The 23,082-nt window shown below is 37.4% G+C and overlaps 1 protein-coding gene across 2 annotated transcripts; it reads left to right on the top strand.

The window, feature by feature from the left end:
- Nucleotides 1-249: 249 nt before the first annotated feature.
- Nucleotides 250-22,795, top strand: DYNLT5 (dynein light chain Tctex-type family member 5). Of its 2 annotated transcripts, XM_045547814.1 has the most exons (4): nucleotides 250-368; nucleotides 14,689-14,780; nucleotides 21,415-21,539; nucleotides 22,422-22,795. In XM_045547814.1, exons 1-4 carry the CDS (start codon nucleotides 250-252, stop codon nucleotides 22,623-22,625), a joined length of 540 nt encoding a protein of 179 aa, XP_045403770.1. In that variant the 3' UTR covers nucleotides 22,626-22,795. The 2 variants fall into 2 exon arrangements, 1 of the variants encoding a protein (XP_045403770.1); XR_006734157.1 differs by lacking the exons at nucleotides 250-368; nucleotides 21,415-21,539; nucleotides 22,422-22,795 and adding an exon at nucleotides 13,555-13,620 and having other exon boundaries at nucleotides 14,689-14,813.
- The last annotated feature ends 287 nt before the right edge of the window (nucleotides 22,796-23,082 follow it).

Raw genomic sequence — 23,082 nt, 5'->3', positions numbered from 1 at the left:
TATAGCTTAATCTCTGCTTATATGAGTTAAGTATATTATTGCATAAACAAAAGTTTTCCGAGTTATCATATTTCCAGTTATACTGGACAGAATAACATGGTATCTATTGATCTTGAGGAAACCCCACTTCCCCATTCAAAAATGGTAGAAAAAGTACTGTACTTTATTTGGGACGAGTCTCTGTTATACTAACTAAAATATTTTCTGATCTATCTTTTGCTATTTCACAAAAGTCTTCTTCCACAGGTTATGATGATGTCGGACATTGCTAGAGACAGAGCAGCTCGTTCCTGGAAGAAAAGGGGGAGTGTGTCTTCGCTAAGTAGCCACGAGTTCCAGAGGAGGGAAATTCATGGGCACACCAAAGAGTGAGTAACTGAATGTCTAAGAATTTAAATTTAATTATCAAATAAACATGTTCATAATGTTTATCAGGAGGAAAAAAAAAACATATCTTCAGGGACATAAAAAGAGAGACAATGGGCAACTACAAGGTTCAGGTCATCTTTTGGGGCCATATTAAAAAGAGAAAGAGAGAAAGTTTAAGTGATGTTGATGCTAGCAGCATTTTTCCTATTCCAAAGACTACTCAAAAAAATCCTCTACTCAAAAGAAATGCTGCATACAATGTAGACGAGCTACACTTATATGTCTCTTGAATTCTACTGTTCAATATTATATAACTACACAATTTTTGCCTTTTTGTAATCAACATATACATATACAATGCACTTAACATTATTTTACACAAACTTTGTAATTTCATAGTCTTTGTTCATATCCTTTTATCAATTTATAATTCTGGGTTACTTAACCATTCTCCAATTATTGGGCATTTTAAGTTTGTTTCCACTTTTTTTCCTTTTTACTATATAATTAAGTCTCTGCTCAGTTGCTTCCTAGAAGTATATAATTAGTGGTTCAAATGTTAGTTACACTTTTTGGGTCTCACTACATATTGCATTTGCTCTCCTAAAAAGATGTATTAATTTTTAATATTTTCATGGCATTTCTTTTTGACTGCTATTGGGAAGAAAACAGAACAAATTATCTGATGTAGCAGTCAATTAATTTATGTAATAAACTTTACTTCGTAACAGTTTCCACAGGATTAAAGGTTGTGGTACGTTGGGTATGTATTGGGAAGCAGGAGCTGATGTGTCCTGTAGAACAGAGACTAGGAGAACTGGAATAATTAGAATTCTGAAACCAAAATCTTTCTATTCTGAGTGCATTAATGTACTTACAGTTCCACTTTCTTGCCCTGGAAGTTTGCAGATTACAAGTACAATGTCCCTCTTTTACCAACAGGAAACTGAATATAAAGGAATAGCAATCCCAACATATGTCAGAAGCAAAGGTGGGAGAATAACTAACCTCTGTAACTTTTGCTTCTGACCCACTCTGGCTGCTATTTCCAATATTTAAATGTTTGAATTCTTTTTAAAATTATTTAAAAATAATTATTACCTTGAATTCAACTTACTTTTTTCAAGAAACCAAAATAATAATATGACATAATTTCTACCTCCGTGATCTTTAAAAAAAACTCTCATCCAAAGACTAACATATCATCCCTGTTTGCATAATTTTCATTTACTTCTTCCCTTTCAAAACAAAGTAGAGTCATATAGAATCAGAGCTTGGCCAAGTTTGAAGAATTAGAGATCGCTCTGTTTTAACCTATTATTGATGAGGTATAAATGCATATTAAAAGTAACAAGATCACAAAAATCATTTTTACCAACACATTAGAACAAATTGTTCACTAATACCTACACTTAAGTGATAATTATTTTGGGTTTGGACTCTTAAACAAAACATTCAGAACAGATTCTCTATTTGCATTATTTTCTTAAATAGCAAATGAGCACATTCCAAGTTCTCTTGCAGTCCAGAGGCTATTTGGGAGGCTGCTTCACCACCTTGAACTTGTACTTGCTTTCTTTCCATGGTCTTCCTCACTCTCTAGAATCAGACAGCATGAGTGATTCTCCTTCACAAATAAGTCTTCAAATAGTAGAAAAATTCTGAAAGCTTAGTGGCTATCAAATGCAGGCATCATTTTGAAATTGCACTGTTCTATGGGAAAACATATACCTTTCATGTGAAAAATTTTTAAAACAATTTTCGAAAAGATAAATTTCAATAGTATAAAGCATATTGAGGACCTAATACATTATCTCATTTAATCTCCCCAGTATCAATCCTACTAGGTGGCCGTTATTTCTACCACTTTATTATGAAATAACTGAGGCTTACAGATCATGTAATTTGATTACATGACTAGGATACAGTCCCAAATCATGAGTATGGTGTACAGGGTTCACAGACCCCTGCCTACGTCCATAGCACCATCTTCCCCACGCTCCTGCTTGCATCCCACCCTCCAGCCATACTCAGTAATTCTTAGTGCTCTGTTCGGCCTCCAGGTGTTGCCCCATGTTACTTCCCCATGGGGACCTCCATTTCTTGCCCAGAATGCTCTTCTGACACTCCTCCACTGGCTTTCTGCTCCTCTTCCTTCAGAATTTAGCCCCATGTCCACTTCTCCAGGAAGCTCTCTCTAATTATCCAAATATAACCACCTCTACCTCCAGACTGAATTGGATACTCTTCCTTTCTTCTCCCACTGCTTCCCCCTTCTATGTGGAACTGTATTTGGTGATTTTGCTTTCTATCTTCCCCAAAACAATGTGTGCTTATCTGCCTTTATACCGGTAATGACACTGAGGAAAGCAAGGAAGAGTTGGAGGTAGGCCTACTTGAAAAGCTGCTTTTTGGGCTGGGCGCTGTGGCTTGTGCCCATAATCCTAGTGCTTTGGGAAGCTAAGGTGGGAGGACTGCTTGAGGTCAGGAGTTGGAGACCAGCCTGAGTGAGAGTGAGACCCCATCTCTACTAAAAATAGAAAAAATTAGGCGGGCATGGTGGTGTGTGCCTGTAGTTCCAGCTACTTGGGAGGCTGAGGCAGGAGGATCTCTTGAGCCTAAGAATTTGGGGTTGCTGTGAGCTATGATCATGCCACTGACCTCACGCCCAGGCCACAGAACAAGACCCTGTCTCAAATAAAAAAAAAAAAAGACAGAAAGAAAGAAAAGCTGCTTTTTGGGTGTGGTGTGGTGTAAGCTCAGCATAGGTTTAACCCTATAGTCTTGGTTTTCAAGTCTGCAGTCTTCTACAGCTGTAACTAATGCTTAACAGTGATCGCCAGGCATAATAAATATATGAAATACCTTCTGAATTGTGAAAAGAAGATTGAATTTATATTAAATATTGTTATTGTGAGCTGTTTTCAGAATTGGGTCTTTTTTATGTAGGTTATGTTTTCAATTAAATGTAATTTTTATGTTTCATTAAAGAAAAAAAAAGAAACATCTCAAGTTCAATCTTTTCCTAACATCATAACTGTTAGCATGTTGGCATATTTCTTTTAGACCCACACATACATATTTTAGACCTGTACTATCTGACTCCAGACAGTATACTACATAGCTGTTATCATACTTTATCTTTAATTTTGAATTTTGTTCGGTTTTCATTTAAAAAACTTACAGTAATAAGAATGGTAATTGCTAACATTTATTGAGTCCTTATCACAGACCTCATTTATGCCTCATGGAAGCTCTATTACAGGGGTTGACAAACTATGGACAAAGAGCCGAGTCCAGTCTGCCACCTGTTTTGGTATGGTCCTCTAGCTAAGTATGGTTTTTACATAGTTGAAAAAGAAATTAAAAAGAGAACAATATTTGTGGCATGTAAAAATTATAACAAATTCAAATTTCAGTATCCATAAATACAGTTTGTTAGGACACAAGCAGGCCTATTCAATTACGTGTTCTCTCTGGCTGCTTTCACACTACAATGGTAAAGGTGAGTAGTTGCAATAGAAATCATGGTGCCCACAAAGCCAAAAATACCTGCTATTTGACCTTTTACAGAAATATTTGCGGATTCCTGCTCAATAAAAGTAGATGTTATTATCATCCCCATTTTACCAATGAAGAAACATAAGCTTAGAGAATTTGAGGCTCCAAAGCGACAGAATTAGCAAGTAGCAAAATGGGCTTTTGTTTATTAGTCAAGTATTTTCATTCCCTGAAGATTGGCAAACCCTGTGTAATTTGCATTAGTAAAACTATTCTCTTCATTCATCAGAACCTTCTGTTTCCCATCTATGGGTAAGAGCAGGTATTTACAATGGCATCTTTCTTGGTGGAAGCTCAGCTTTCGGCAGACATTGAACAGTGTTTGAACAGCTTAAAATGGAAACAGAAACCTTGAGGTCAAGTTACTTCCCCAGGATAATGTGACATAATACCCAGGCTTATTATGTCTGAGGCCAGTAGTTCAACTAGTAGATCAGAGCCAAGGTTGGGGACTGAAGATTCTCGCTTTCATCTCAACCAAAATTACAGTGATGTCATGTTACCAGAACTTTCTGTATGGAGCCCACAGCTCTCCACTTGACCCCACTGATGGCATCTAACACCCTGTCAGACCACACTGTATGCTCCTTTCACTTATTCACTTATTCAGGATTAACTGAGCTTCTACGGTGTGCCAATTATTGTGTCACCTGTTAGGCATATAAAAGGGAATAACTGCAGGGTTCTAACCTCGAGAAGTTCATTTTTCAAGGAAACTGAGAGCCACCTGGTAACTTCTTTTTCAGAGTAGGCTAGGCCTTTCCCATAAAAGTGACCAAAATGGAAAGGATTATATTCATTACTTCATTTGAAGTATCTGTTGAGAAAAGAGCACATTCTAGTCATTATACTAGGTAGTGAATCACCCAGAAATAATCCCTGCTCTTGTCGAGTTTATAATCAAGTGGGAAACACAGTGAAAAAGTAATTTTAAATGTGATGAATTTGTTCTGTGATTCCAACCTATACCATGGTAAGCTGAGTATGGGCAGTTAAAAATGATGCTGCCAGGCCTGTTTCCTCATTTTGATCCCTGAGAGAGAAGGCTAGAGATTAGAAGATCAGAGCTAAGAGATAACATATATCACCACCCACATCAAACTAAAGCCCCCTACAAGATCTGGCTGAGATACAGCTTCCCCCACAAAGAGAAGCAGCTCTGGGAAACTGAAATGGCCATGTTCCCAAATTAAATAATAACCAAAACTGTATTGTATTTTATAGGTTATTAAGCCATTTCACATACAATATCCATGTGCTTCTCATAAAAACTCTGTGGGTTAGAGAAGGTATTTTATTATCCCCATTTACTTTTATAAATGGGGAAATGATGGACTTTTCGATAGATTGTGTTGGGAGAAACTGGCTCACTATATGGAGGAAAATGAAGCTGGATACCCTTTGCATAGGTAAACTCCAGATGGAAGACGGAAATGTGGAAAGCTACGAAGCTAACAGAATAAAGCATAGAAAAATGTCTTTGTGTCCTAAGAGTAGGGAAAGATTTCTTAAGTAAGATCTCAGAATGAAAAAAAAAAACCATAAAGCAAAAAAATATTAATAAATATTACTGCAATGAAATGTAGCATTTCAATTCAACAAAGGCTATATTAGACACAGTTAAAAGTTTGATAAAAAAATATATATTTTTTAAAATCTTGCATGTTAACAATAAAAAAAAAACCAGGAAAACAATTTTTAAAATAGTCAAAAGAGATAGCAATTTACAGAAGCAAAGCCCAAATGGCTAAGCAAAATATGAAGAGATGTTCAAACTCACTTAAAATCAGAAAAAATGTAAATTAAAAACAAGATACCATTTTGCACCCACCAAATGGCAAAACATAAGAAGGGAGAATAATACCAAACATTGGCAAGGCAAGTGAGAATAAAAATTGATACAGTTATTCAACAAAGAAATCTAACAGTATTTAGAAAATACAGGCATGTGCGTGTGCTATAGGCTTTGCTTATCAGACTAAGAGCCAAAGTTTTTACAATGGCTCACAATGCCCTATGTGATCGAGCTACCTGACACCTCTGTAACTTCATCTTCTTTCACCCTCCTGCTTCCCCCTCCCTCTGCTCCAGCACTTTCTGACCTCTGTGCACTTTCTCAGACACACCAGGCAGCCTCTGTCTCAAAAGCCTTTGCATGGGCTGTTCCCTCTCCCTGGTTTACTTTTCCCTCAGCCATCCCTCATTTCTTCCCCTCCTTCAAGTCTTTGCTCATGGAGGCCTGTCTTGACCGCTTTATTTGAAACTGTACATCACAGCTTTTCCTCCACTCACTTTGAAACTCCCTTAACCTGCTCTATTTTTTCTTTTCCCTGTAGCATTTATTCCCTTCTAAGATAATATGTCATTTACTTGTTTAGTGTTTTATTGTCTACTGTCTGTCATTCCTCACTAAAATGTGTTTCATCGTGGCAGAGACCTTTGTTTGCTTTCTTCAGTATTATAACCCAGAGACCTAGAATAGTGCCTGGCATATAGTAGTCACTCAATAAGTATTTTGTGATTGTTAAATGAATAATTGTTACATTACATTAATTCCTGATCGAGCAAGGTTTTTTTGCTCACAAACAAGTTAGGTTCACCAGTCCGTGTATGTGTTTAGTCTAGGGTGACTGGGGCTTTCATCTTGTAGGCATAAGATGCATTTAAAGCAAATAGAAAAGTGCTTGTTCAGAATTTTATAACAAGGTACACTTCTGCCTCCTTGCTGAAACATTCCATTGTGCATCTATTTAAAAAAAAGAACAAGAACAGTTTCATTTGCATTGGAAATCTGTTGCAATAGGCCACACCCCTCCGTGATGATCTCCGTGGTGTTGTAGAGGTAACCATGGTGCCCACACTCCTGCATCACCTCTCTGATCATTGCCAGGGCAATGTCTTTGAACCTCAGCATTCCTCCAGGAGCTGCAACAGAGTCTCATCAGCTGGATATGACCATGGCCTCACTTTCTCTTCAATGAGCCTTAGGTCAGTGGGCTTCAGACACTAACTGATCTTCTATCCACATACTTAAAATTGTTGAATTTTGTCAATCACCGTTCCTGGATTATCTTCAATCACATCAGAGCAGGACTTGTCACAGGTTGCATGGTTCATTCTTTGTCCTTCAGAATCATGCCTACTCTTGACAAATGTATCCTGCAAGAACATATCATTTGTCATTTTCTTGCCTCTTTCATTTTTGAAAATTATGTTGATCTTTCTTTCCATTGTAACCTTCCTCTTACTAGTAAAATGAGGCTAACAATGTTAGTAAAATACCTCAAAACTACAGGCATACCTGCAGATATTGCAGGATTGGTCCCAGACCACAATAAAGTGTATATGGCAGTAAAGCAAATCACATGAAGTTTTTGGTTTCCAAGTGCATATTAAAGTTATATTTATACTATACTGTAGTCTATTAAGTGTGCAATAGAATTATGTCTTTAAAAATTCACATACCTTAATTTAAAAAGTCTTTATTGCTAAAAAATGCTGACGATCACCTGAGCCTTCAGCAAGTGTTAATCTTTTTGCTGGTGGAGGGTCCTGTGTTGATGTTGATGGCTGCTGTCTAATCAGGATGGTGGTCACCGAAAACTGGGGTGGCTGTGACCATTTCTTAAAATAAGGCAGTAATAAAGCTTGCTGCATCAATTAATTTTTCCTTTCATGGAAGATTTTTCTGCAGCATGCATGGTGTTTAATAGTATTTTAGCCACAGTAGAACTTCTTTCAAAATTGGAGTCAGTCCTCTTAAACCCTGCCACTGCTCTATCAACTAAGTTTATGTAGTATTCTAAATCCTTTGTTGTCATTTCAACAATGTTCACAGCATCTTCACCACGAGTAGATTCTGTCTCCAAAAAATCACATTTTTTGTTCATCCATAAGAAACAACTCCTCATCTATTCAAGTTTTATCGTGAAATTGCAGCAATTCAATTACATCTTCAGGCTCCACTTCTAATCTGCAGTTAACTCCTCCACTGAAGTCTTGAACCTCTCAAAGTCATCTATGAGGACGGAAATCAACTTTTTCCAAACTCCTATTAATGTTGATATTTTTACCTTCCCCCACGAATCACAAATGTTCATGGCATGTAGAATGGTGAATCCTTTCCAGAAGGTTTTCAATTTACTTTGCCCAGATCTATCAGAGAATCACTATCTATGGCAGCTATAGCTTTATCAAATGTATTTCTTAAATAATAAGACTTGAAAGTTGAAATCACTCCTTGATCCATGGTTGCAGAATGAATACTGTGTTATCAGTCATGAAAACAATATTCATCTCCTTGTACATCTCCCTCAGAGCTCTTAGATGACTAAGTACATTGTCAATGAGCAGTAATGTTTTGAAAGGAGTCTTTTTTTCTGAGCAGGAGGTCTCCACCATGGTCTTAAAGTATTCAGTAAATCAAACAGATGAGCTGTCATCCAGGTTTTGTTGTTCTGTTTACAGAGCACAAGAAAAGTAGATTTAACATAATTCCTAAGGGCCCTAGGATTTCAGAATGGTAAATGACCACTGACTTCAACTTAAAGTCACCAGTTGGATTAGTCCCTAACAAGAGAGTCTGTCTGTCCTTTGAATCTTTGAAGCCCGGCATTGACTTCTCCACTTCCCAATGAAAGTCCTAGATGGCATTTTCGTCCAGTATAAGGCTGTTTTATCACCATAGAAAATCTGATGCTTAGCGTAGCCACCTTCATCAATGATCTTAGCTAGATCTTCAGGATAACTTCCTGCAGCTTCTATGTTAGCAATTGCTGCTTCTCCTTGTACTTTTTATGTTATGGAGACAGCGTCTTTCCTTAGACCTCATGAACCAACCTCTGCTAGCTTCAACTTTTCTTCTGCGTCTTCCTCACCTCTCTCAGTCTTCACAGAATTGAAGAGAGTTAGGGCCTTGATCTGGATTAGGCTTTGGCTTAAGGGAATGTTGTGGCTGCTTTGATCTTCTGTTCAGACCACTCCATATCAGCAATAAGTCTGTTTCCTTTTCTTACCATTCGTGTGTGCACTGGAGTAGCACTTTGAATTTTCTTCTAGAAGTTTTCTAGAATAGTCACAATGTAGCTAACTGTTTGGCACAAGAGTCCTAGCTTTTAGCCCACCTCAGCTTTTGACATGCCCTCCTCCTTAAGCTTAATCATTCCTAGCTTTTGGTTTAAAATGAGAGACCTGTGACTGTTCCTTTTACTTGAGCACTTAAAGGACATTGTAGGGTTATTAATTGACCTAAGTTCAATATTGTTGTGTCTCAGGGAATAAGGACACCCAAGGAGAGGGAGAGAGATGCGGGAACATCCAGTTAGTGGAGCAGTCAGAACACACACAACATTGATCAATTGAGTTCATCATATTACATGGGTCCAGTTCGTGGTGCCCCAAAACAATTACAACAGTAACATCAAAGATCACTGATCACAGATCACCATAACAGATAAAATAATAATGAAAAAGTTTAAAATGTTGTAAGAATTACCAAATTTTGACACAGGTACACAAAGTGATCACATGCTATTGGAAAAATAACACCAATAGACATTCTTGACACAGGGTCGTCACAAACCTTCAATTTGTAAAAAATGCAGTGTCTGCAGAGTGCTATCAGGTGAAACACAATAAAATGACATATGCCTGTACATTGAAATCCGGCAAAATTATTATAAACTAAATGGCCACAGAACTAAATTACCTTACCAGACAAGAACATCATCTCCTGATGGGGGAAGAGTTGGTATGCTTTTGCTCTTAAGCATAATGTTCATAAAAATTTCTGCGTGTATTTTGTCTCATATTCTACATCATGTTTTTTTGAGTACAGGGGCTCTAATTTTTATTTGTATTACCAGTACTTCCAACCTTGCCTGACACACTGTGAGCAATAAATATTTATTAAAAGAATGAATCAAAAACAAAAGAACAACTGATTTGTGCCCCGAAGCTTTCTTTTTCTCTGTGCACTCTGAAATATCTCCACTGGGGGGCAGCACATGACTTTAGTAACAGCTTTTCAAGGGCAGTGGGGGAAAAGCACACTTAAATGATGGCATTAGAAATACGGTAGTTCCGGGCATTTCATGGTTACAAATAAAAAAGGGAGAGATGATATTCTGACTTTCTAAATCTACTACTTTAATGGCTCCAAGGCCAGTTGTGCATTCAATAATATCTCTTCCTGCAGCTTAAAAACATCTAGGTAATAATGGCAGTGAAAATGTCTGCAAATGAGTTCTCAATAATAATTAGATGCCATTGTGGCTGATAAGAATTAATAGAAATTATCATTATTATCTCTAATGGTCATAACAATAAGACATGCTTTGTATTTATTCCATGTAATTCAAAGATTTGGTCAGTAAGCAAATTTGCAAGATGCTTTTAAAAAAGCTGAATTTCATGAAAGAATAAACATGTTCCAATTTCTTAACTAACTTTTTTTTTTTGCCCCTTTTCTGAAAATAATCAGAACATAGACTATTGGATTAGCATGGGACATTTCCACCGTAAGCCAGGTACAATATAGGAGGGTTACTTTTGTTATTTTGGACAATTTCATGCAATTACTTCTACATTCTGGCTAAGTCTGGCCTCAACAATAGCACAAGTGATTCCAAGTATTAACTGAATTTTTCATTGGGTTTCAAACAGTTACTCCTCTCCCTGGAATAATATTAGTTCATTTGTTCAGACTTTTCACCAGTAGTTTACTCCAAACATTTAGGTTTTTTGCATCATTTTTAATCTACCTTTCTTTCTAAAAGTTTACAACTCTTTTGGACACATTTTGCTAATTGAAAATTTTTTTCTCCCATAAATGGCAACAAGCTGATAAAACACATAGCAATAACATTTAAAAAATAAGATTAACTAAAGTATTCCCTTTGTAATGAGATCATATGTTTAGAAGGGTTATCACTGTAAACTAGGGAAAGTCTGGTCATAGATAAATAAAACTTATCCACTTCTAATGTTGTGACAGAGACCCAATAAATTTATTATGCCAGGTTTATAGCACTGGTAATTAAAATTATAAATTTATATTTTGAGCATCTCACATATTTGTCTTTGGAGATTTCAAAGGACTTGCGTGAAGCTGTTTACCAATAGAAAAAATGTCCACGTTTTTCTAAGCTGGTATTCTGAACTGATATTGGTAATTTCCCTATTTAAAATACAGGAACTCTTTTTACTTTTTAAAATTTACCAAGCCCATATTCTGGTTTAATGTTACTTGCCCACATTGCAAGTATGTTTAATATTTTATCTCTTCCTTTTGTCTTTTCTGAAAGAATAAATATCTTATTTTTTATATTCAGCTTATTTTTCTCTTTTTTCTCTCCCCCTTTTTCTGACCCATCTCATCCTAATGTGGGAACTGTCAGATCTCAGTTTTAAAAAATACCATAAACACAGTTTTTAAAAGGTAAAATTTTCTTACAATCTTCCATGAAGGTATAGTCTTAATTGATACATGGTTAGCCTTCCAAGGTACAGAAAGCAACAGACTAACCAAATATTTTCCCTTTGTATGATAAGGGTTATCAGGTTTCCAGCAAAATACCTGAAAGCTTACTCTTTGAAGCCCTATCTCTTTCACACAACGAATTCCAAGTTGCATGATTTATTATTTATAGCATCCCACTTCCAAGTAGTAAATTCTGTATTAGTTAGAATTTGTATAAGTAATATCTAATGCTTCTTATAATGATTATTTTTTTAAAAAAAAATTTGCTTAAACAAAATAGAAATTTATTTTCTCTAAAAGAAGTCTGGAGGAAGGCAGTTCAGGAACATAGGCTTCTTATCTGTAATCCACCAGGTCATTGAAAGACCCAAGATAGCTGCTGAGCCCTTGCCATCGTATCCACACTCCAGTCACCAAGAAGGGAAAAACAGGCTCCTATTGGTTGCATTATTTCTTTTGAAGAAACTCTCTCAGAATTTCCATCCAGCAGTTCCACCTTACATCTTAGTGGCTTATAAGCCACAGGGCCACAATAGTATGAAAAGAGACTGAGAATTTCTCTTTAGTCTGAACAGAAATATTCTCACAAATTTAGAGTTCTGTTACCAAGGAAGGAGAGAACAACAGTTGGAAAGCAAATGGAAGTCCCTGCTACAATGTTCATTATAATTCCCTTTATAGTAGTGGAATATTAGAAACAACCTAAGTGGCCTGGAGAATAAATGATTAAATAAAATCCAGAATGTTCATATATATTAAGTACTGTCTTGGTATGTAAAATATTGATTGCTATTTATTGACACGGAAAGTTATCCATGATACATTTTTCAGTAAAGAAAACCAGCATCTATAATGATCCCATTTGTAAAATCATATATCTGAAATGATTTTTTAAATGTTAACAGTGGTTAGATAAACAATGGAGCTAGTGATTTTTTTGTGTAACTTTGGTTTTGCTCTTCTGTATGTTTTGAATATTTTACAATGAGCATACACTGTTTACATGATTACTATAGAAATAAAAAGGTACTGAACAAAATCATCTTCAGTAATTAAAAAAAAAAGTCAATCTGCAAAACTTTCTGTGTGAACGCTAGTTTTCAACCAGTGGGATTTTTAAGCTGCTCTGATGACATTTGCCAATTTCATAGTGATAATATTATAAAATATCTTGATTATCAAGCTTCAATAACACTGAACAAATCAATGGTGAGGACTATTTATAAAAATCCTTATTTGTTGTCTTGTCTTAGACTTCTAATTCAAGCTAATTTGAATTTTATACCACTTAATTTTTTTTTTTTTTGAGACAGAGTCTCGCTCTGTTTCCTGGGCTAGAGTGCCGTGGCATCAGCCTAGCTCACAGCAACCTCAAACTCCTGGGTAAGCGATCCTACTGCCTCAGCCTCCCGAGTAGCTGGGACTACAGGCATGAGCCACCATGCCCGGCTAATTTTTTCTATATATATTTTTAGTTGGCCAGATAATTTCTTTCTATTTTTGGTAGAGATGGGGGTCTCACTCTTGCTCAGGCTGGTCTTGAACTCCTGAGCTCGAGTGATCCACCTGCCTCGGCCTCCCAGAGTGCTAGGTATACCACTTAATTTTTAATCTGGTGTTCAATAGAAAGAAATAGAATTTTTATCAATACCTCCTGTATGTTTGCACAAGTAAGTTTTAATTGCAGTAATTATTTCAGGTAATTATTGCCCCTAAAATAATTTTTTCATTCCATCAGATATAATCGTATGTAGGACTTTGTCACTGAGAGGTAAATAGTATATCTGAAATCTCAGTCTGCCTTTCCTACACATATGACATTAAGCCCTTTGCCTCATTCACTTTATCTCTGAAATGGGTAGAATAATGACTCCTTCACTTACTTCAAAGGGTATTATGAAGGTAAAATGAGATAATTAATGGGAAATGTTTTGCAAAATTAAAAGTAGCATATATGATACTGGGGCAGACTGGCTTATCTTAGAATCAAGGGGTTTATGCAACATTGAGGTTTTTAAGCAGAGGCTATCATCTTTGGTACCGCCCACAACACCTGCAGCTAGTGTGGCTAAACAAGTTGGTTGCTACTTCAAAGGGCAGCAGAAAATTGAGGAAAGCAGGTGTTAAAAGAATGAAGACTAAATCACTAATCCAGAAATCCATCATGAAAAAAAGCAGCCAGAATTTCTTGCATCACTTTCTTGGGCTGGGTGAGTAAAACCTTAATTGATCATGTAAATTGTATTGTATTAAAGGATTTTTAAAAATAGAATATCCATGATTTTCTTAAAATATCAATCTGCAAGAAAATTTTCAGTAATTCCAAACAGCTCAGAAGTATTTTAAACTTGCAGAGAAAAAAAAATCTCAAAAGAGTAAGAACAAATATTTCTTTTTCTTATTTAATTAAAACAAAAACATAGCCTGCTTGGAAAAGTGGTCACTGTGAACACACACATATTTATATCATCTCCTTTGAAATGACATCTGTCTTAACTTCCATTTTTACAGGTGGAGAAAATTGAGGGTTGAGCGTTGTAAGACTGTCATTAGTTACAGTTGAGTTTCCTCTGAGCTGAGCTGAATTAAGTAGTGCTGGGGGGACATTAGGGGCCCCTCTTTGCTTGGGTCTCGTGTTTAGCACCTGGATGAGCTCATATTGCCTTGCTAACCAAGCCTGAGCCCTTTCTTAATGTTGAAAAGGGTGATTGATGCTTATTGATTTAGGAAAGTTTGGGTGAATTGTGGTTTCTTTTACCATGTAGATGAGTTTCTCATTTTTCTTTTTATGCTAAAGGGATTTTGTGAGGTGCATACAATAGTGAATTGATAATACCCCATGCATGTGTAGACTTGTTTTCCAACATTTTAAGCTTCCTCATATATCCCCCGGTCCCATCTGTGAGCTTTGCTTTGAGAAGGGCCTTTGCATCAGTAGTGGAGACATGATTGGCGATGGGTTTTGAAACACATACTCTGTTACCTTATACACATAGATCAACCCAGAAACACTTTCTGGAAATCAGGTGAGCTGGAAGACCACGCTGGGGTTCAGCCATCACATTGAGACCCGGTCCAAATAACTTCTCTACTTCTTAATATTTCCATCTCTAAAATGTTTTAGATTTTAAACATGTCAGTGGTATATTTACATGGGACTACTTAAAATTTTCCTAGAGAAAACTTACAATTCTGTAACATTTTAGCTTCAAGTAATATTGTATTTTGTTATTATTGTTATAATAATGATTACAATTTGTTTTCTCCCTTGCCTTTAGCTCAGTGAGTACCGTGTCTTACATGGACGAACCTAGCCAGCGTGATGATGTCTCTCGCCTTACGGTTCAGATGGAAAACACCTATCAGTTGGGTGTGTTATTTTATCCTGCACCCCTATTTTAATCTTCTAATTTGGTGACTGATGTTTACTTAAAAATGATATTTGATAACCTGGCATTGTCTTCAATCCTAGCCCAATATAAGGGACTTTAATTAATTGAGTGATTTGATGCTGCTTTAGTTTCTTCCTCTGCAAAATGGTAGCAGCACCCGTTGCCTGGTTTTCTCTACCAATGTTTCCCAAATACTAAGCAATTCCCTGGTGGCACTGATGTGTATAGAATATTATCAAATTAAGTTCATTGGGTACTTCGGGGTGGATCTTTATACATGTATGTATACGAGAGCTGTCTGGAAAGAATCCAGCCATTGTTAATACATTTTTCATATTACATGGTTGGAAACTTTCCGGACAGCCCTCATATATATGATTTAAATGAAAGAGATATGTATTAATGTTTTGTACAACAAAACCAATCAATGCTGTTGATAGGTGGAGGAAAAAGCCTCAAGGCAAAGGCAAATGAGGCATAGTCCCCTGTTGACAGAGGTGTTTATCCATTACCACTGAGGTTTCAGGTCTTTGAAAACAAAGATCTTTGCACCTGCCCCTATACTCCCAGGTGGAGTCCACAGCAAATATCATTTCCCATTCATGTTCCTCGCAGACCTACTTGTTTTCTCTAAATGTGTGCCTGCCCACTATTATCTGCATCCATGTATAATTACTGGTGTATAGAAATTCCACAGAGATTTAGCAAGGGGCAAAGGAAAACTCTGTGGGCCAGGGCGATTCTATCTGTGGCCAGTTAACCCCAAGAAAATTATAGACCATCAGCACATCCCAATAGGCCTTGTAGCCAGTTTTCTACAGTAATCCCCAAGACTACATGGATTACTGCACTCCATAATTAGTCAATCTACTGGTATTTTCACAGTGCCTGTGGTGGGCAGCTAATATTTCTGCCATCCAGTATACTTTCATACTCCTTCTGGTAACTTTATTCAGTTTCCTTTGGAGAAGCCTCCCCACCACCACCATCACCACTTTTGGTCCCTAGCATTCTGCCAAAGTTGACTTCATAGATGGACCACTGATGATTCTGGGACAGCATGTAATCATAGTCAATCCAGGCAAAGCCTTTGAGATTAAAGTCAGGAAATGTAGTTTGGTCTGTTGGAGAAGCACATAAGGCCCTGAAACCCAAATGAATGTAGCGAGTGTGGCAGCTTCTGCCATCTCGCCCCAACATGGAGCCTGAAACAGAGAAAACAGCTAAATCCTGATGTAATCTTTTGAGTCCTAACTCCTGTTAGCTACTCCTCGACTTTTCAGTTCAGCAAGCTAAGTTTGGTTCAGGTTTTCCCCCACTTGCAACTAAAAGTTCTTAGCCATTAGGTGTCTGTGACTTTCAGCTGTGCAAGCTGCAAGGGTTTGAATCAGATTTCAACAAGATAAAGCAGTTGAAACATGAATCCTTATTTTTTTGTTGTTGTTCATAAGGCTATATTTTCACAACTTATTTCCTCAAATAAACAAACTCAATCATCTTATCAGCTTTAGAAGTACTGAGTATTGAACCAAGTTAGAAAAGTAATTTTAAAAAACAGCTTAGTCTAGATACAATATTTCCATATTTTCTTAGGAAAGTCGATGTGAATTTTTTTGTGATTAAAGTCTTTTATGCTTGACAATTCACTTCTGTAAGCATTCAACTAGCCATTCTATTAATATTTAATCAAAACTGTATTTTCACTTCTACTTGTTTCTGGATTTATTTTGCATGTGAAAAGTATTCTGTGGGCCTTTGGTAAAGATTTTCTCACATGTACACAATGTAATACTGGCCAGAAGAGTGGAAGAAAACATCAGTCAATCACCAGCACTGTTGTGTTTAATTAATTTTTCATTCTATTCAATCATCTGTTTATTCATCTAAACACATCTTAAATGGTAGCATTTATCTAAGTAAATTACAGCTGCCAACAATGAGATGAGAGATGAGTATAATTCATGAGAGGAAGAAAGGGAATGGAAAAAGGAAACTTGCTTATAATAAAACATCATTTACATTTTCTCATTAATTAATTACTGAAACAAGGATGTAGAAGAAAATACAGGCTGTGGAATCTGTTGTATCTGAATTACAATACTATTAATAGTTTTGCCAATCCATAGGTAAAGGATGGCAAGGTATTTAACATTCTTGAATCTCAGTTTCTTCATCTGTAAACAAGGATAATAGTCTATACCACATAGGGATGCTGTGAGAATCAAAGTAATATGTATATATACTTATGTTAATTCATTCAATATACATATTACTTCATTCAACATAAATATTAATACATATTTAAATTGCTTCTCCATTCATTATGTTATTGCTCCTGAAAGTGACTGCCTCTGGGACCTCATAGATCACTAAGAATAAAAGTCTCCCACGATATTCAGTGTAACTTCCTATTAATTATGGAATAAGTTTTCCACAGGAATTTCCTTTGGAGTAGTACCCGATTCTTTTAAAACATTGACTATAAGCACCAGGTCAGACTAGAGCTGCTGGCGGCCATCTTTGCTGCCACGTCAAGACAGCCTGCCTGAGAATGAAGCTAACATAATGGAAAGTAGACCCTAAATATTGAGAGAGGGATGATTTGAGTTCAGCTTTCATGAAGTGCTCAAGCCCTGTCTCTAGTATCAGGTTTTCTTGGACAGAATCTGTCAGTCTGTTAGCACTGACTTTGTGCCACCCCATGGGGTCCTTCCTGCCCAAGGGGGCCTCACTGTCACTGCTTACATCCTCTCCCATCTTGCCGCCTTCTCAGCAAGGGCAATCCCCGTCCCTTCCTTCAGAATACAATCATCACAATAACAGCAATAACATTAATAAGGAGAATATCTCATGAGTGTTTTATTGTGTAGTAGGCACTGCTCTAAACATTTTTGATATTTTATCTCACTTAATCCTAACAAAAAATATTAGTACAATAATTCTTATTATCCCATTTTGGAGGAGTTGAGACACACATATGTTAAGTAACGGTACCTTTATTTTTCTTATATCTATTTTTAAGAACAAGTTTCGTTTTGTTTTGTTTTTAATTTTTGTGTTCTTTTGGTCCTGACCCCTTCAGGTCTTTGCCTTTTGGTTTCTAAAACATTTTTTCCTTCTAAGGAAAAAAAAAAAACCCCTCAAAATAAACAAGAAGAAAAGCTTTGCCATTCACATGAGCTGACTCTGAAAGTAGCTTTAGAAGCTTTGAAGTCAGAAGCTGATTTCTCTTTGTTCGCATCTGAGCATCCCACTCTGAGCAAGGCAATGCAAGATTCTGGACATACAGAAGAAAGTCATAAACAAAGAACATTTCATTACTATATTTCAAAATATTTTCAAAGTAGAATCTGGTTAATGAATTTTTTTTAACTAAGCAAAGTATGGAAAGGACATTGGTACAGCTGGTCAATGGGAAGGAAACAGAGATTCAAGTGCCACTGAGATTCTCTCTTTCCCCCGCTAACCTGTGTGTGGGCTCCCTTTTCTCACTGTGGCCTGGCCTCCTTCCCCCCATAAAAAACACAGCCTCCAGCAGTTCCTAAGGGTCACATGTCATAACTTTTGCCAACAGAAAGAGGCTGACTCTTTTTGCCTAGTTCCAGTTTAAAATAAAAATTCCAAGAAAGGACTCTAAGTGGCATGGCCTGGGGCAGTGTCCCCATGGGTCAGCCGGCCAGGCCCTGTACTTGGGCTCATAGGAGGTAATGGTAGATCCTAACAAACACGTGGTTAGAGTAGGAAAAGGACCAGTTCCTAGAAAGGGAGATGCTGGTCCCAAATGAAAGGGAGAAATACTAGGCAGATAAAATAATCTACACTAAAGGAATTCTCTATTTTCTGAATGGAGCAATGCTTATAAGTAGCTATAACACAAGACAGAATTAAGTTCCATGTGATACAGAACAAGTAAGGTACATGTGCTTGTAGGAGGGAGCGAAAGGATTAGGGTATTGATCTAAAGCAGCGGTCCCCAACCTTTTTGGCACTAGGGACTGGTTTCATGGAAGACAGTTTCTCCATGGACCAGGATTGAGGGGATGGTTTCGGGATGATTCAAGCACATTACATTTATTGTGCAGTCAAACCTCTCTGTTAGTGATAATCTGTATTTGCAGCCATTCCCCAGTGCCAGCATCACCGCCTCAGCTCCACCTCAGATCATCAGGCATTAGATTCTCATAAGGAGCACACAACCTAGATCCCTCCCATGTGCAGCTTACAGTAGGGTTCACGCTCCTATGAGAATCTAATGCTGCCGCTGATTCGACAGGAGGTGGGAGCTCAGGCGGTGATGCCGGCGATGGGAATGGGCTGTAGATACAGATGAAGCTTCTCTGGCTTGCTCGCTGCTCACCTCCTGCTGTGCAGCCCGGTTCCCAGTAGGCTAAGGACAGGTACCGGTCCATGGCTCAGGGGTTGGGTACCACAGATCTAAAGAAAATAATTTACTTAATTTAGTCTAGGCTGATGATATCCTCTTTAAATTTCTTAAACAGAAAAGGGGAAATCATCCCCAAGCCTAGCTGAATTTCATAGCAGCATGCAAGCATTTCACAGAGGGCTGTAAGTACCCAGGAGCTTGCTTTCAGGGTACCCGTATCTGGTATCCTGTCTCTGACCCCAGGAAGCAGAAGCAAACAGGACCAGCCATTCATAGGTTTGTAACAGCTTGTCTCTGGCCTGTAGAACAGAGATTCCTGCTGAATAAATATTGTGGGTAAATATTAGAGTCATTGTATCCAATGTCTCCACTTTACATGTCCAGATTCATTCCTCACTCTGACTTAAATTAAATTGAACAATTCTTATGTTCTCAGCAAAATAAAAATGCTATTTATTGAGCCTCAGGTGGCTGGCCTAACGGTACTACAGTCACAGCTGCAACCTTCTGGTTAAGTTCAGCCAATGGGAAACTTCAGCAGGAAGGCAGAGAAGAGGAGTGTGAGCTCAGGGCATTTACTTCCCTGACTCCCTGCCTGTGGGTTCATCGCAGACTGGTTATATCCCTCAACCAAAGGACATAAGCTGCTCTCAAGGGGGCCCTCTCCACATGACTCTTCTGGGACCTAGAGCTGCCTTCCTAGATTCCTCAATCCTGGGGAGCGGGGCGGGAGTGACACCTTCACTTCCACTAGCTGAGGGGGACCGCACTATCCCTTGTGATTTCCTACATCCCACTCAGACCTTCCTGCAGAGTGCCTTTGTTAACCCTCCTGGAATAGTCCTAAGTTTAGCGTGCCCGGTTTCCTTTGACCCTGATTGACACAGTCATTAAAAATTAACACTTATTAATAGATACTGATGACTATTCAAAGAGAATTGGATATAATTCTTGATCTCATTTCTTCATCTTTATCAATTCAACAAATGATTGAGCCTCCGTATGCCAGGCCTTGGGCACATGTGCGTGTCATGCAATGATGTGAGCATATAACCAGAGGGATGGTTATATGCTGATATTCCTGGGGTGCAGGATAAAGAAGATCCATGCTAAGCTTCTGCTGTGACCGTGGATGAAACGTGGTTGAGGATATAAGCTCTAGTGTCAGATAAGCCTGGGTGTGTATTCCAGCTCTACGATGGTGTGATGCAGGGCAAGCTACTCTATTTAAACCTCTGTTTCCTCATCTGCAAAGTGGAGCTAACAGTGAGATACACTCTGAGGTCTATTGGAAGATCATATAAGATAATAAATATGAAGTGCTTATTACAGTGCCTGACACGTAGAAAATGCTCAATAAAAAGTAGCCATTATTTGTATTAATATAATGATTATTATCTATAAAATTTTAAATTCTATTTAAATTCAGAAATCATACATTTAGAGTTTCTCACGCCTTTAGAATTGTGTTAATATTAGCCTCTGAGGAGGATAAAAGCCAATGTTCCTAACCATTTCACTGGAGAGACATGCAGGTCTGCCTTAGTGTTATCAAGTGGATCAGGAGCCAGGATAGCGGTGGGGACCCAGTGCATGGGGGGTAGGGAGAAGAGAGGGATGGTTTTTACCTGAGAGGGGGAGGAAGGCTACCTGGCGAAGAAGTCATTTGAGCTGGACTTGAAACATGAGTGGCTGTTTGTTAGATGATCAAGATGGGGAATGGTGTTCCATTTGAAAAAAAGAGCAAGAGCAAAGACACATGAGCACCCTTTAAAGACAGATGGAGCCCTTGAGGCTGCAGGTGGACAGCTGTGGTGGGAGAAGAAGCCCTGGCTTGAGTAGACCTCTTGAAGGGGAGTGTCACTTAAAATCCAGTAGGTAGATTGAAGGGGGAGATATAAGAGATGGGGAGCCAGTTAGAAAGCTGCTGAGACTTTGAAGTAAGTCACTAACAGAGAGGTCTGGAAGGAAGAGACTTTCAGTGTCAAACCCCAACAGAATTGAACACACTTTTTAGGTCGTCCAGGAAGTGTCTGAGTCTATTGTTTCCTTGTCCACTCCCAGAGAACCTGATGGGAAACCTAATTAGGACCCATTGTTCCTTAAATAGAGACCACCCAGAAGGTTAAATGGCTCTCCATGCTTCCATACTCTTTTGATTAACGTATGGGGTGGAGAGATATGATTTGAAATTACTTTTTAGAAAGAAATTCCTTGTGTATTTTCAGGTCCTCCCAAACATTTTCCTGTGGTCACTGTCAATCATATTTTGAAAGATGTCTTAACTAACTATCTGCAAGAAGAAAAATATGAACCAGAGCTCTGCAGACAGATGACTAAAACGATTGCCGAGGTACACGTGTGATTTGCACAAAGTGTTAACAATAAATAGTTAGAATATTTGCTGAAAGCATGACCCACCCTCTACTTTTGATGAAGGGAATTAATGTGTAGTAACAGTTAGAATGTATATTTATATTTTATGAAAATATTTATTAGGTCATACTCTGTGCATGTGCGTGTGTGTGTGTGTGTGTGTGTAAAAAGCCTTTGTCTAAAACAATCCCTTGCATCATTTGCATGTATTTTATAAAAAGTCTATAAAAAGGGCCCATTTATAAAAATATTTATTGTAGAAGATACAGCATTTTAATGATTTTTTTTCTCTTCACCAAGGCTGTTTCTCTGAGTGCCACTGAATATAGACATTGTGGTCTTTAAGCACATTTCTATTTTTATCAACCAAAGTGCTGGCCCTTCATCAAGATTTTCTCTACTTTCTTTTTTATTATTATATAATAAACTCTTTAATAAACATTCATGATTAGTCATAATACAACAGAGTCCAGATGCATGGTCCCTTAATTAGACATAAACAAGACGGTATAACTTCAATGCCAACATTCTTTGAAGAGAAGCCATCTTAACATAGATTTTCAAAGAATGTAATAATTCATTAAATTCTGTGCTCTGGATTATAATTTTTCCATGTACCTTAAAGAATGTAGGTTTGTTGCTGGTGTAATCATTTTGTCCTTGAATGTTCTGTCTCATAAGGTCAGCACTTGAAGGAAATGATAGTTATGGTTCTACAACAATTACTAAAAGTATGTATGGTGCATCATGTTCTCTTCTTAAATTAAATCTCCTATATTTATAACAAAAGTTAAGCATTTGTTAGTTTCAATTTGGCTAAGTGAGGACACATCCCCCTCCTTTTTTTTTTAATTTCTAGGTTATTAAAGCCCAGGTCAAGGACTTGGTGATTCCACGGTACAAACTAATTGTGATTGTTCACATTGGACAACTGAATAGTCAGAGCATACTTATTGGAAGCAGATGCCTCTGGGATCCTAAAAGTGATACCTTTTCATCTTATGTGTTCAGAAATTCTTCTCTCTTTGCTCTTGCAGATGTCTATGCAGTTTACCTTGAGTGATTGAAAATAAGAAATCTAGTTCTTACTTTTTAATATCATGAAACAGGCTGTATCTCTGTACACAAAATTTTTACTGCCAAAAACTTTGAGAAAGAAACACACTAATATTTCAAACAAACTGAAGCTTTTGAACTTTTTTTATACTCTTGTAAGGATTGGGGGAGGGGAGGATGGCACAAGAAAAGAATCTTGTTTTTGGAACTCAGTCTTGGTTTTGCGTAGATGTAGATTCTTATTGCATATTACTTTTGGTACTAATTATTTTAATTACTCTTTAATTAGAGAATTAGAATTTCCTGCATTACTTTTTTAATGAAGAGAAGTTTTAAAAAAAACGTGGCTGTATACCCTGACCAATCAATAATACTAGAGTATTCAACATGGTAGACACAATACACAAATGATAAATAATATGCCTCAGTGCTGCATATGAAAGAATACTGGTTTTCATTTTGCA

Source organism: Lemur catta, chromosome 3 (genome assembly GCF_020740605.2).
Source record: "Lemur catta isolate mLemCat1 chromosome 3, mLemCat1.pri, whole genome shotgun sequence".
NCBI classification, from domain to species: Eukaryota; Metazoa; Chordata; class Mammalia; order Primates; family Lemuridae; genus Lemur; species Lemur catta.
This window is presented reverse-complemented; position numbering and strand designations above follow the sequence as displayed.